Raw genomic sequence first — 12,429 nt, forward strand, 5'->3', positions numbered from 1 at the left:
AGGTGTATAATAAGCTCCGTAGAAGTATTAACTATCAGGGAGGACTTCTACAATTTCAGAAATTTGTGAAACAAAGCAGTTTCTTCCCTTTCTCAGAACGCATTACAATCAAAACAGCTAATGTTCACTGAGCATCTCCAAAACGCCCAAGTCCTGTACTAGCATTTCATGTGAGTTATCTCATAAGATACAGAGATGAATTATTTGTATCTAACAGGTAGGGAAACCCCGGATCAGAGAAATGGAGTGTTTGCACAGCTGGTTGGATGCAGAGCTTAGGTCTGCAACCCAGGAGGTTCTACCATCTGCATGCTGTTAACCATTACACTTGTTTCTTCTCGTGAGCTCGTTTCCTTGCTTGTAAAATACCCGGGAAAGCGGCTTGCTGTGTTTATCTCAGAGTTGTTCTGAGACCCCAGTGACAACAAAAGGGGCAGTGCCTTAGGGACTTCAGTGCTGGTCCCCTGACACGGAAACCTGAATGTGCCGTGAATTTTCACACTTCCATTCCTTTCCCCCACTTCTCTGTTTGTTGAACTCATTTCTTCAAAACTCAGCTCAGAAGAAGCATGAATGGTAGGCACAAAATAGACAGATGGAGGTTGAGAATAGTATAGGAAATGGAGAAGCCAAAGAACTTATATGTACGACCCATGGACATGAACTAAGGGGGGACATGCTGGTGAGAGTGGGGTGCAGGGTGGAGGGGAATAAAGGGGAAAAAATGGGACAACTGTAATAGCATAATCAATAAAATATACTTAAGAAAATCCTCAGCTCCGGAAAAAACCCTCAGATCAGGCCTAGATTTTACTTTGACAATGGAGAGATTTGAGCAGAGGGTGGAAGGTCAGACTTGCACTTTGAAACGACCACGGGCTGCTGTGTGGGGGGAATGGAGTGCAGCAGTAGCCGGCCCAGCGAGTGCAGGAAAACCAGCTCGAAGGCTGTTGCAGGAGCCGAGGGAGAGATGGTGGTGGGAACGCAGAGGAATGGTGGATTGCAAAGATGTTTAGGGAGGAGAATCGACAAGAAGTGAGTATGTATGTTAACGAGGGCAGCGAAGGACGAGGAGGTGCCAAGGATGAGTCCCAGTTCTCGGCTTGCTCGAGGATGTTCGCTGACCCCGCAGCAGGAGCACCTCTGCCTGACACCTCCCCCGCGCCGGCTTCTGCAGCTGCGAGCACACGAGGGTGGGTGCACGGGAGAAGGACGAGAGTGGGCACGGGCTCTGGGTCCCGGAACTGCTAGACTGGACACCGGCACTGATCTGAGCCAGGAGGCGCTGCAAGGGGGCTAGCGTTTCCCCTCTGGGCCCGCAGTTTGCGACTGAGCCTCCCATCCCCGCCAGCCCGGGCGTACAGTGCCTTTCTTAGCACCCCGCAGGAGTTGACTCTCCCCCGGCATCTGGGGGTGCGGTGCAGCGGCCCACCCCTGCAGCCCTGACCCGCCCATCCCGGCGCCCACCCCGCCCAGTGCCCCAGTGCGCTGGAAGGCTGGGCGTTGGCTGTCCAGTCCCGGATCCAGGAACCAGGGGCTGCCGGGTGAGTCCCAGGGGCAGGGGGATCCTCCGCTGCAGTGCACCTGCCCTGGCGGGCCACACTGCGTGCCCTCCCCTTCCTGCGGGGGTCGGCCTCCCTTTCTCAGCGCGCGCCCCCTCGAGATGTGAGCGCAACTACGTGCGAGTGCGTGCGACCGAGGGTGCCGGTGTGCGGGTTCGTGTTGGTTGCCTGCCCGGGAGTCCTGGAGCAGCAAGTGTGCGTGAGCCCGCGCGTGTCCCCGAGGCACGTCTGCGCCGCCGCTCCCGCAGCCACCGGTGGGGCGCGGCTAGTGGAGGCGAGCGTGTGGAACCGAGCGCACGGGCGGCGGCGGAGGCGGATGGAGCGCAGAGCAGGCCGCGTGGGCGCGGGGAGGAAGGATGCGGGCCGAGAACTTTTGGGCCGCCCTGGAAGTACGAGCTATCGCGCCCGAAGGGACTCCCCCACCGCCGCCCAGCGACAGGCGAGCGCGTGTGCCCGCCGCCGCCCCTCCCCCACTTCCGCCTCCCGCCTCTTCCTCGTTCCCGGCTCCCAGGGCCAGTGCGTCCCGGGGGAGACCCGGCGGCGCAGCCCCACCCCGGCGGGCGGCTCGCTCCCACGCCCCCGCCGCCGTCTCGCCGGAGCGGACAGACTGAGTCAGCCGGGGCGCCGGCGCGGCAGGTAGGGGCTCCGCGGCGGGTGCAGGTGCCGCGGGAGGGCTGCAGTGTGTGGGGGACGCGAGCCCGGGAAGAACGGCCGGCGTGTGTGTGTGTGTGGGGGGGGGGGTGCTCCATCGCTTCCCCTCCCTTCCCCCCGCGGACACAGCACGTCCCTTTTAGGGAATTCTTTCGCTCCCTCTGACTCCAGTGCGGGTGGGGCCGAGACCGGGAGGGCGCTCTCCGTTTCACCGGTCGCCAGCCGGGCCCCTGGCAGCCTCCTGCCCCCAGATCTCTTCACCCCTCTCCCCAGCACCTTGAGTCGCGTAAACAACTCCCTTCCCCTCGCCAGCACTCGGCTCTGCGCCCCCTCTCTCGGGGGTGGGGGAGCTCCTTCAGTCTTGTGGTACTGATCGGGTTGGGGAAGGGGACAAGAGAAGGGGCGTCCCGGAGTCCCCGGTCCCTTTTACTCCCCTGGTCTCTCCTTCGCCCTCCCCCAGCTGCTGCTACGGCGCTCGGCCTCAGGGCCCGGGTATTTTTAGCGTTGTGACCTGGGCTGCAGATCTAAGAGCCTTTCCCAGGAATCAGCGTCAGCGCCTTCCTCCTCCGCCACCAGCCCGCGGCCGGCCGCAAGGTCTCCCCACACTTCCTCGGCCCTGCCTAGCCCGCTGGGTTTAGGTCCCCCGCGGCCCGCCCCAGCGCCTCGGGAGCTGACCAGGGTCTTGAATATGCGGAGTGTAGATGAGGCGGGGAAGGCAGTCTGCGGAGGAGGGTGGACTGGTCCTCAGGTCTGATCCTTACTCCCTCGCCTCCTGCGATGGGCTCTGAGCCGAATGCCTGGAAGGAGATGGAGCGAACGCCAGTGAGTGCAAAGGGCCTGGGCTGGCCTGGGGCGCTCGGGTTCTGGAGAGTTCTCGGCACTGGGGGCCTGGTCCGAATTGGACCCAGGACCTGCCCTTCCAAATGCTACTCACTGACTAGTAGGGAGGTAAGACAGAGAGATGGATCTGAGGAGAGGAGTGTCAGGGGAGACGTCAGCGCAGATAAAGAGCTGCCAGAGCACCCTTCCAGACAGGGAGACTGAAGCTAGAGAGATGATTTCCTTAGGCAGAGAGAGCCAGGTCTGGACGTCAGGCCTGTGGCTTCAGAGCAGGGTTTGGAGGGCATGAGGATGAAGGTGATGGGGTGTGTGAGCGTAGAGAGAGAGGGGAAGGGAGGGGGTACTTCGGCTTCTGTCTGGGTGCAGGAACCGGAGCCCTAGACGGAGGGGACCTCCCGCCCGAGATCTCGTCCCGTCCTCTTCCCTGGCCTCGGAGGAGCGGGCAAATGCCTCCCCCGGTTGGGCCAGAGCAGCCCCGCCAACTCCTCTCACATGGGCACAGCTCTGAGACTTGGCCGCTGGCTGTGCCCATCCCCTGAATACAGAGGAGCCTCTCTTGCCGTGCCTGGGACCGGCATCCCCTTTGTGGAGCCTGCGGGGTCGGCCCCGCCTCTGTATGACGCTTGACGTTTGTGGTCATGGACTCTGTTTTAGGGAAGGGGAAGGAGGAAGCCGAGTCCAGAGGTGTCCGGGCTGGAACCGGGGACCCTGCTCTGGGATGCTGGCTGCAGTGGGGCTCCCCAAGCTCCGGCCCCCACGGCATTGCCTCTCAACCTCATCGCCCCCCTCCCACCCTCCAGGAGCTGCCATGGACCCCAACGCTCGGGCGTCCCTGGAGCGCCAGCAGCTCCGCCTGCGGGAGCGGCAGAAGTTCTTTGAGGACATCTTACAGCCGGAGACAGAGTTCGTCTTCCCGCTGTCGCACCTGCATCTCGAGGCACAGAGACGTGAGTCCCGAGTCCTGGGGAGAGGGATCTGGGGAGGAAGGCTTGGAGATCCGGAACCGTGGGGGCCCCTCCCCTCTTGTTTTCTGGTTCCTCTGACCTTCTGTCCCTGGACCGGACAGGTCGCTCTGACCATCCTGTCGGCTCCGGCCGGGGTCCCCCTGACTCGGCCTTCTCGGTCTGCAGCCCCCATAGGTAGCATCTCGTCCATGGAAGTGAATGTGGACACTCTGGAGCAGGTGGAGTTCATTGACCTTGGGGATCAGGACGGAGCAGATGTGTTCTTGCCTTGCGAAGACCCTCCGCCAACCCCGCAGACGTCCGGTACGCTCCCGGGCCGGGACTCGGGCACTGGTCGGCCAGGGGCGGCCAGAGCCAGATGCCGGATGGGGCTCGGGAGTGTGGGCTGGGGAAGTGCACCCACGGGGGCTGGCGGGGGGGCCTTCCCACCAGTGAAACAGCTGTCTGTTCTGATTTTGGGGAAGTTGACCGTGAGGCCAGCTGGGTTGGATCTCCAATCGAAAATTCTAAGAATGCCCAACCCCCTCCCTTAGCCTGGTTAACTTGACACTTGTGAATTTAATGAAATCAGAATGACATAAAAGTGTAACTTCTACATTGGAGAACTCAGGCAGTTTCAGTCACCTTAATACGGCATTTACTGAGCGCTTTAGTAAGTTTCTAACGCTCACTGAAATACTTTACATTTATTATCTCAGTCCTTACCAATGCCCTGTTGGGGCAGGTAGTTTTAGCTCCGTTTACGAAGAAGGCTGTCAGGCTCGGAGGAGTCGTCACACAGCCGGAAAGCGGGGCAGCTGGGTTCGAACCATGGCCTTCTGACTCCAAAGCCATGTACTTGTAAGACAGATATTCTCTTGCTTACAGCTACCGCTCTTGATAGCCTACTGCTACGTGCCAGACATTTTATAAGCTTTGCTAGATTTCACCCTCAAAACTCTTCTGGGATGTAGGATCCCTTTCTTTCCAGAGAAGGAGCGCAGTCCCCGCGAGGAAAAGCGGCTTGCTCCAAGCCGCTAAGTAAGTAAGTGATGTAGGTGGAGCTTGGAACCTTGAATTGATTGACCTGGCTCTGGAGCCCAGGCGTGATCCCAGGAGGACAAGGAGCTGGGGGTCAGGAGACCTGGCTCTTTGCTAGACTGGCTGCGTGACTTTGGACGAGGCCCTGCGCTTGTCCGGGCTTCAGTGTCTCCTGGCCAGAGAGTCCGTCCCTGAGAGTCCTCCGAAGGCCCGTTGGCGGCCCTGACCCGCTCTTCTCTCTGGGCAGGGGTGGACGACCATGCGGAGGAGCTGAGCCTGCCCATGCGCACGCCAGACAGGACCACTTCCCGCACTTCTTCCTCATCTTCTGACTCCTCCACCAGCCCGCACAGCCCGAACCCCAGTGATGGTGGCGAGGACACGCCCTTGGCACAGTCTGACGTGGAGGAGGATGGGGGCGCGGGGGATGCCGAGCCTGGAGCCTGCAGCTAGCAGCGGGCGCCTGCCTATGGACTGACCGAGCTGGCTGCTCTCCGCAGGAGACCCCAGGCCCAGCCAGAGCTCTTCAGAGAAGACCAGACTCTACCTGTAGTGGGTACTGGAGGGAGGAAGGGATGGTGAGACGGCGCACCTCCCTGGGAGCTGGGAGCTGGCCCTCTCCTGTGTGACCGCTGACCTTTTCCTGCTGCAACCCTCCCACTAGCTTTCTGCTTACTCCTGAGGTAGAGCTTGTAGGCAAGGAGGTGGAGATGAGGTAGGACAGGACGCCACTGCCTTTCTTAGCGCCCCTCCCCCAGACCACCCTTGCAGCCTTCTAACCGGCTCCTCCACCGGTGCCTCCCAATGGGCGTGAACTCTCTAGCACCAAGTGAGGTGGTAACTGCAGCCACCCTGCCTCCTTACGTCCTTTTTTGGAATAGGGCACCGTATCAATAATAAACAAATAACAGTATACCAACCACATCAAAGCCAGTCTTTGTTTAGCTCTGTAACCAAGACGATGTGCCTCTTTCATTCACTCCATTTATTCCAGACATACTGGCTGGACACCGGGCTGGGCGTTCAGAGTACAGTTTGGACGAGAGCGGCTGCGCCCCGCCTTCACAGAGTGAACGGTCCCTGCAGGAGGAGGTGAACTCAGTGGCACGGTTTACGGTGTCAAGTGTAGCATGACAAGGAGCTACTTTGGTACCAGAAAATGGGGGTGTCTTAACCTCGCTGGTGTGGTTGTCGAAGAGCTGGTTTTCACGCCGAAATCCAAAGGGTGAGTGGGAGTGAGCTAGGTGGGGGCTGTGTTCCAGGCAGAAAGAGCAGCTCGGGACACTTTAACTGCAGAGAAACGGCTGTGAGGGACTGAAGAGCATCCGGCTCAGCTGAGTTGTCAGATTTGAGGAGATAAAGGAGAATAAGATTGACGATGGTCGAGTCATAAAATGCTTAGAAGCCTGCATCATTTCAGTTTGCCTGCCGGTAAAATATCAATATGTCCTCATCGAAAAGAAACCCAAGCACAGGGCTATGCGGCTGCTCCATAGTGGGTGCCAGGGTCCTGGTCGGCTCTTTTTGCTCAGCCGCTCCAGGCACGTGGCCCGAATGCTCTTCCACACTTCATGTCTAAGGTGGCTGTTGAAGCCCCTGCCACCCGGCCCTTGAAACTGGCAGAGAGCAGGAGAAGAAATCGGGGATGGGCAGAGCACACCCTGCTGTCCATCCCCACGTCAGGAAGCATTTTTGGAGGCTCTAACTGGTACTGTTCCACTTTCATCTCATTGGCCGGCACTCACTAACACGAGATGTTTTACTAACTAACGACACTTCGTAGACACAGGGACAGGGCATTATAAGAAAGGAAATTCTGGCCTTCGAAAAGGCGACCCTTTCAAGTCACTGAATTGCCAATGCATCTGACTTCTGTTCTGCCTTTTAAACCTCTCAGAAGCATGCTGCCTCCTGGGAAGGAGGGCTGGGGCTGTGTTTTAGTAGGGACATTGCTCTCTTGATAAGATCAGGGTTATGTTACTACGGAACAAGAGCACGGCCGTCTTTGGATAGGTAACTGGCAGTGTACATGTTAGAGGTCACGTTAATGAGCTTGAACTCTGTTGGGAGCAATGGAAGATCACACGTGGTTGTGTTTGCTTGTTAAAGAGATCATTCTGGCCGCAATGTAGAGAGTACACCGGAGGGGGACACAGTCCAGACAGACTTGGAACAACACAGTCACCCGTGCAAGGCATGGCAGTGCCCCGGAAGTTGGTGACAATGATCAGCTTAACTGGGTGGTGTAACAGGTGACATTCACATTAGATGTCGGGGCTGGACCCGTGTAAGACACTGAGCGTGGCCTTGGGAATGTAGTAGTGGCAAAAAAAAAAAAAAAAAAACCCACAAAACCAGCCTTGCTCTTACAGAGTTTAGAGTCTCAGGGAGGCCGAATGTAAGACTGCAGCTCTGACTGGTGCTAGAAAGGAGTTAACGGCTTACTCAGAGAGGTCACGAGGTGTCTCCCTTGAGGAAGTGGCATTTGAGCTGAGATCAGAAGGATGAGTAGGAGTCAGCCAGGAGGAGAATGGCGCCCCCCGGGGACCCAAGCAAAGCGGAGGTCTGGGAACTAGCAGGCCATGGCAGCCACCTCGCTGAGAGGGGACGGCCTAGGGAGGGGCGAGGGCGGACCATAGAAAAGTGGAAGGAATGAAGGGAGATTTAGGAGGCAAATTCTGAAAGGTTTGATAGGGGGCTGCGAGAGGGGAAGGGGTCACGGGCGCCACCTTTGTTCCTGCTCTGCACAGCGGGGTGGGGTGGGGGTTTCTTCACCCGGGTGGGGAGTTTGGGAGAGGACCAGGTGTGGGAAGAGGGTCACGAGTTTGGTTTTGGACGTAAGTTTGAGGTGCTTTGGAGACGTGCAAGGGGTCACACTGAGCAGGCAGCTGGACCCAGAGTGTGGGATTTAGAGGACAGTGTCAGTGGTAAGTGTGTAGGACACAAGTGAAGCCACGGGCGTGAGTGTGTGGAGTGTGAGAAGGGCTTGTAGCCCCCGGGCTAAAGAGGAACTCAAAGTCATTTCGCACGCTACACGAACCAAACCATCCCGCCTGCCCGAGGACCAGCGACCCGCAGCCTAAATCCCGAAGCCCTTGGTGGTCCCCAGGCTGAGTGACAGGGCTGCGGTCCTCCCACAGTCCCACCCTGCCTTCACCCCTGCGGGAGGCCATTGTGAGTGACAGTCCTTAGGCGCTTTTCCTAGTGCTAGGGAGGAACTTGTGGGAGGTTTGTGTTCCTTTTGTGTAAAAGCCTCTGTGTCCAAGTTGAGATCATCCCCTAGGCTGGGTGAGGGCCCGGTCTGGTGTTAAACTGTATAGTTGTTCTGGGTTGCTCATGACTCTGCTGCACACATGGTCTTTGTCCGTTGTCCTCTTGTGTCCTCTCCTTTCCCCTGGGGCAGCAGGGCTCAGCCTCCTGTCTGATTGTGGCTGAGCCTCCCCCTGGGCTGTGGCCCATGAGCTCTGCAGTTTGGCTGTGCAGGGGTTCTCAGCTCCCGGGATCATCACCCCACTGCCTTCCAAGGTGAGTGATGAGAAGCTGCACTAGCTTGATTGCTGTCAGCTTGCCAGCAAACCTCTCAGCATCCCAGGCGTGTGGTGCTCGGGTCCGTGGGGTTTGGGGCAGGGAGCCTGCCCGGGGACAGGGGTCTATCCACAGCTCTCCAGAGAGGCAGAATTGTTTGTGAGCCCATGGGGAGCCTTGAATTCAGCTGCTATAAATCTCAGCCCTGCCTGGAAAAGTCTAGGGTCAGCTGAGACACCAGGACCACTTCCTGGTTGGACAATCACCTCTTCTTCTGCCAAACCACAGGGGCCTGGCTGGCCTTCAGAGCCCGCAGCTCCAGCTGTCTGTTTCTCGAGGCGGCAGAGTGCCCTTGGAGATGGGAGGATGATTTGGAGCGAATCCCAAGGCAGGCAGCCCAGCTTCTGGTCTCTAAGCCACAGCGTGGCTTCTTCTGTCTGTTGCACAGACTTAGCTTAGACTCTGGAAAGGGGGGAAGAAGACGAACTCATGCTGTAGACTCCTGTGTGGGGAGGAAAGGGGAGGGACCACAAAGCAGAGGAAGATTCCCTGGAGGGCCCACACTGTAGCAGCCCCTAGGAGTGCACAGGACTCGACACTGAACAGCACGGCGGTGCGGGGCAGCCGGGAGCCGTGGTGTGCTGTCGTCTTGTGTGTCGTTCGTTCAATGTTACTGAGCGCCTGTTGCACCATATGCCAGCCTCCTTGCTTGGGCAACAGAAATACTAAGGTGACCAAAGACTCTTCCAGGAGCAGCCATGGCCAGGGATAATGGAAGGACAATGTGGGCCACAGCAGAAGTGTACAAAGAGCTGTTGCACACTGTAGCGGGAGAAGTCTTCCCTGGAGGTCACTGGGTCTTGAATGATGGGGACAGGCCATTTCAAAAGGAAAGAAAGCCATAGAATCACAAAATCGTAATCAGAGTGATGGCAGCTGCTTTTTTTTTTTTAATTGAGGTTGATAGTGTGACCTCTAGTCCTGGCTTCATCACTCACTGTAATCTGAAACAATGATCTCAGTTTTTGTCTCAGTTTTCTCGTCTCTGGAGTGGAGATAATAGTACCCACCTCAAAGAGGTGTTAAAGAGTACATGCTATCAAGCACTTAATACATTCCAGATCCTACGAGTCCATGTAACCCTCACAACAACCCTGAAAGTAGGGTTATCCCCTTTACAGAGGAGGGAGAGGGACACGCTGCTCATGCTCCTGTGGATCGACGGCTGGTGTGGGGATTCGAACCCATGTCTGTCTGACGTCTAAACTCGTGGCCTTCCCCCTGTTCCACGTCTAGTGGGACAGGAACACTAGATGTAAATAGGGTGAAATCATGATGATTGAAATAGACACCTTTTGACATTTTCTCTCTGGTGGGTTGGGGTATATCTTGGCAGACCTGCTTGACACCAAATTTGGTTCTTCATAGAGACATGGTTGTGGGTTTTACCAGGAGACTGTGTAAAATGCTTCATCAATGTGTTCCCATAGGGCAGCTGAAAAACCTAAAGCAGAAATCTAACACTGGAACCCCTACAACTCAATAACAAAAAGGCAAACAAGGCAGTAAAAAAAAAGGGGAGGGTGCAAAAAGATTTTAACAATTTTCACGGAAGGAAATACATGAATGGCCAGTAAGCACATGAACAGATGCTCAACAGCATTAGGTACCAGGGAAATACAAATTAAAATCACGATGAATATCACTACACACATTCTGACATGGCTAAAATGAAAAAAAAATAATGTTGAACAGGAACTCATACATTATTGATACACATAAAAAGATACATTTTGGAGAAAGGTCTGACAATTTCTTGTAAACACAGACTTGGGGTGGTGAACACACAATATAGTGTACAGATGATTTGTGGTTGTGCACCTGAAACCTGTATGATTTTGTTAACCAGTGTCACCCCAGTAAATTCAATAAAAAGGGAAAAAAGTAAACTGAAGTTTTTTAAAAAGGAAAAAAATAACACAAGTGACTGCATTTGAATTCCCAATAAAAGCAAAGTTTATTTTTCCTACAGAGTTCTAGTAGAAATTGTCATGTTTTGAATAAACACCAAATATTGGTGACTTAGAATCAGATTTAAAATCTTATCTTTTGATGCAACAAGCAGTCGAGCTTTTTCCAATACTCAGGACAAGCAAAGGAAGTTGGTACCAACCTTCCTGGGCCAGAGAAGGTCCACCCAACACGCTCCACCTAGAAACATCTTGAAAACAAAATGACTCCCAGACCCTCCCATTTCCCTTGGTTACGGGGGTTAGAACCTGTTGGCTTAAATCCTGTGAACTATTGGAGCTACACCCCCAAGTAGAAGAAAATAAATGCAGTGATCCTGATTTATTTGAATTGTAATAAAAAGGTAGCAAAGAATCCCGAAACTTCTGCAACAAGATTCATCTCAGCTGAATGCATGCTGGTCTCTCGCTGGGGGAGAGTCTCGGTAAAGAGGCGGGACCTGGCTTTACTCCAACTGCACCACCAGCCCGCTGTGGGTGCATTGTGGTCGTGCCATTTCACTTACCCTTGCTCAGCTTTAATTTCTTTAGCTGAACAATATCATCTTTAATGCCTTTGTTAGTCCTAAAATAATATGACTTGATGCTTGTAACTGTGGGTTGGGCAGCTTGAATAGGCCTGTTGCCCAAGAATAAACTGGCTAGAAAAACAAATTAAACACACACCTAACGTACTCTTTTCTATTAAATATTTACCCAAGGTGTCTGCAAAGTAAATTGTACAGCAGTCTAGTTCATAATAACTAAAAACTTGAAAGAGCTCAGGCCTCCAACAGGATCATGGATAAACTATGATATATTCATATGATGCAATATTACACAACAATAAAAATAAATGGCCGATACACATAAGAACATGATTTTCAAAGACATCCCTGCCATGAAAGGAACTTTACACAGACATACACATACTGTGTATGTGTATGCTGTGTAAAAGTCATACTGTGTGATGACTTTATTTATATGAAGTTCTAGAACAATTACCTTATTCTATGAAGGAAAATAATTAGCACAGTGGTTGCCTCTGGAAGGTGGGGAGGGGCAGGAATTGATTATCAAGGGGGCATTAGCCAGCTTCTTGGGGCTTTAGGAATGTTCTGTCTTCTTAGGAGTTTGCGTACACAGGTGTATGTACTTGTCAGACTCAATGAATGAGCACCTCCGAGTTGTAAATTTCATTGTATTATATGTAAATTCAACACCAAAAGAAAAATGTAAACAAATATTGAACTCTAGTTCATATTATGCATGCTGAAATATTTAGGGGGAAGTGTGCTTCTGTCCGCCGTTTCCTTGGAAATGCATTAAAACATACAATGAATTGAGGGATTTATAGACCCATATGTGATGAAATCTAGAAAAATGTTAACGGTGAAGTCTAGATGATGGGGAAGCAGGTGTTCATTCTTTCAACTTTGCTGTATGTTTGAGATTTTTCATAAGGAAGGACAGTTATTTGAGGGCTTTGCGGGAAAGCTCGGCGACCAGAGGAGCTGGTTAGTCTTAGGACCCGAGCAAACGGAGACACTAGAAGCTGAAGGAAGGCAGGAGCAAAGCCCTATTACCTCGCAAAAGCGATGAACCTTTTTCAGTGTTTTCTCAACTATTACATAGGGACAATAGCAGTGGCGGCATTCGGTATTATTAAGCATTTTCTCGTGTGTGGGAATACCTCCAAGTTGGAGATCCTCCGCCCTTCGTACCCTTCCTGCGCCGCCTTAGACTCTGTAGCCCTAGAGGCTAGCGGGGCCGTTGCTCCGGTAACCGCACCCCGATTTCCGGGATGACACCGGAAGTCACTCTTTACTCGCTCTTCCTATTGGAGGTCGGCCCCTC

The 12,429-nt window shown here is 54.2% G+C and overlaps 1 protein-coding gene across 4 annotated transcripts in view; it reads left to right on the plus strand.

The window, feature by feature from the left end:
* Nucleotides 1-5,957, plus strand: part of DBNDD2 (dysbindin domain containing 2) — a 26,851-nt gene extending 20,894 nt beyond the window's left edge. The window contains exons 1-4 of one of the 4 annotated variants that reach the window (XM_028524826.2): nt 1,170-1,544; nt 3,854-4,000; nt 4,184-4,321; nt 5,286-5,957. In XM_028524826.2, coding sequence (XP_028380627.1) covers nt 3,862-4,000; nt 4,184-4,321; nt 5,286-5,491 — 483 coding nt within the window. In that variant the 5' untranslated portion in view covers nt 1,170-1,544; nt 3,854-3,861 and the 3' untranslated portion in view covers nt 5,492-5,957. Of the gene's footprint in view, nt 1-1,169; nt 1,545-1,801; nt 2,199-2,459; nt 3,162-3,853; nt 4,001-4,183; nt 4,322-5,285 lie in introns of those variants that run through there. The other 3 variants (XM_028524825.2, XM_036009881.1, XM_036009879.1) reach the window with 3 other exon arrangements.
* The last annotated feature ends 6,472 nt before the right edge of the window (nt 5,958-12,429 follow it).

The sequence above is a fragment of the Phyllostomus discolor genome, chromosome 9, assembly GCF_004126475.2.
Source record: "Phyllostomus discolor isolate MPI-MPIP mPhyDis1 chromosome 9, mPhyDis1.pri.v3, whole genome shotgun sequence".
Classification (NCBI taxonomy): Eukaryota; Metazoa; Chordata; class Mammalia; order Chiroptera; family Phyllostomidae; genus Phyllostomus; species Phyllostomus discolor.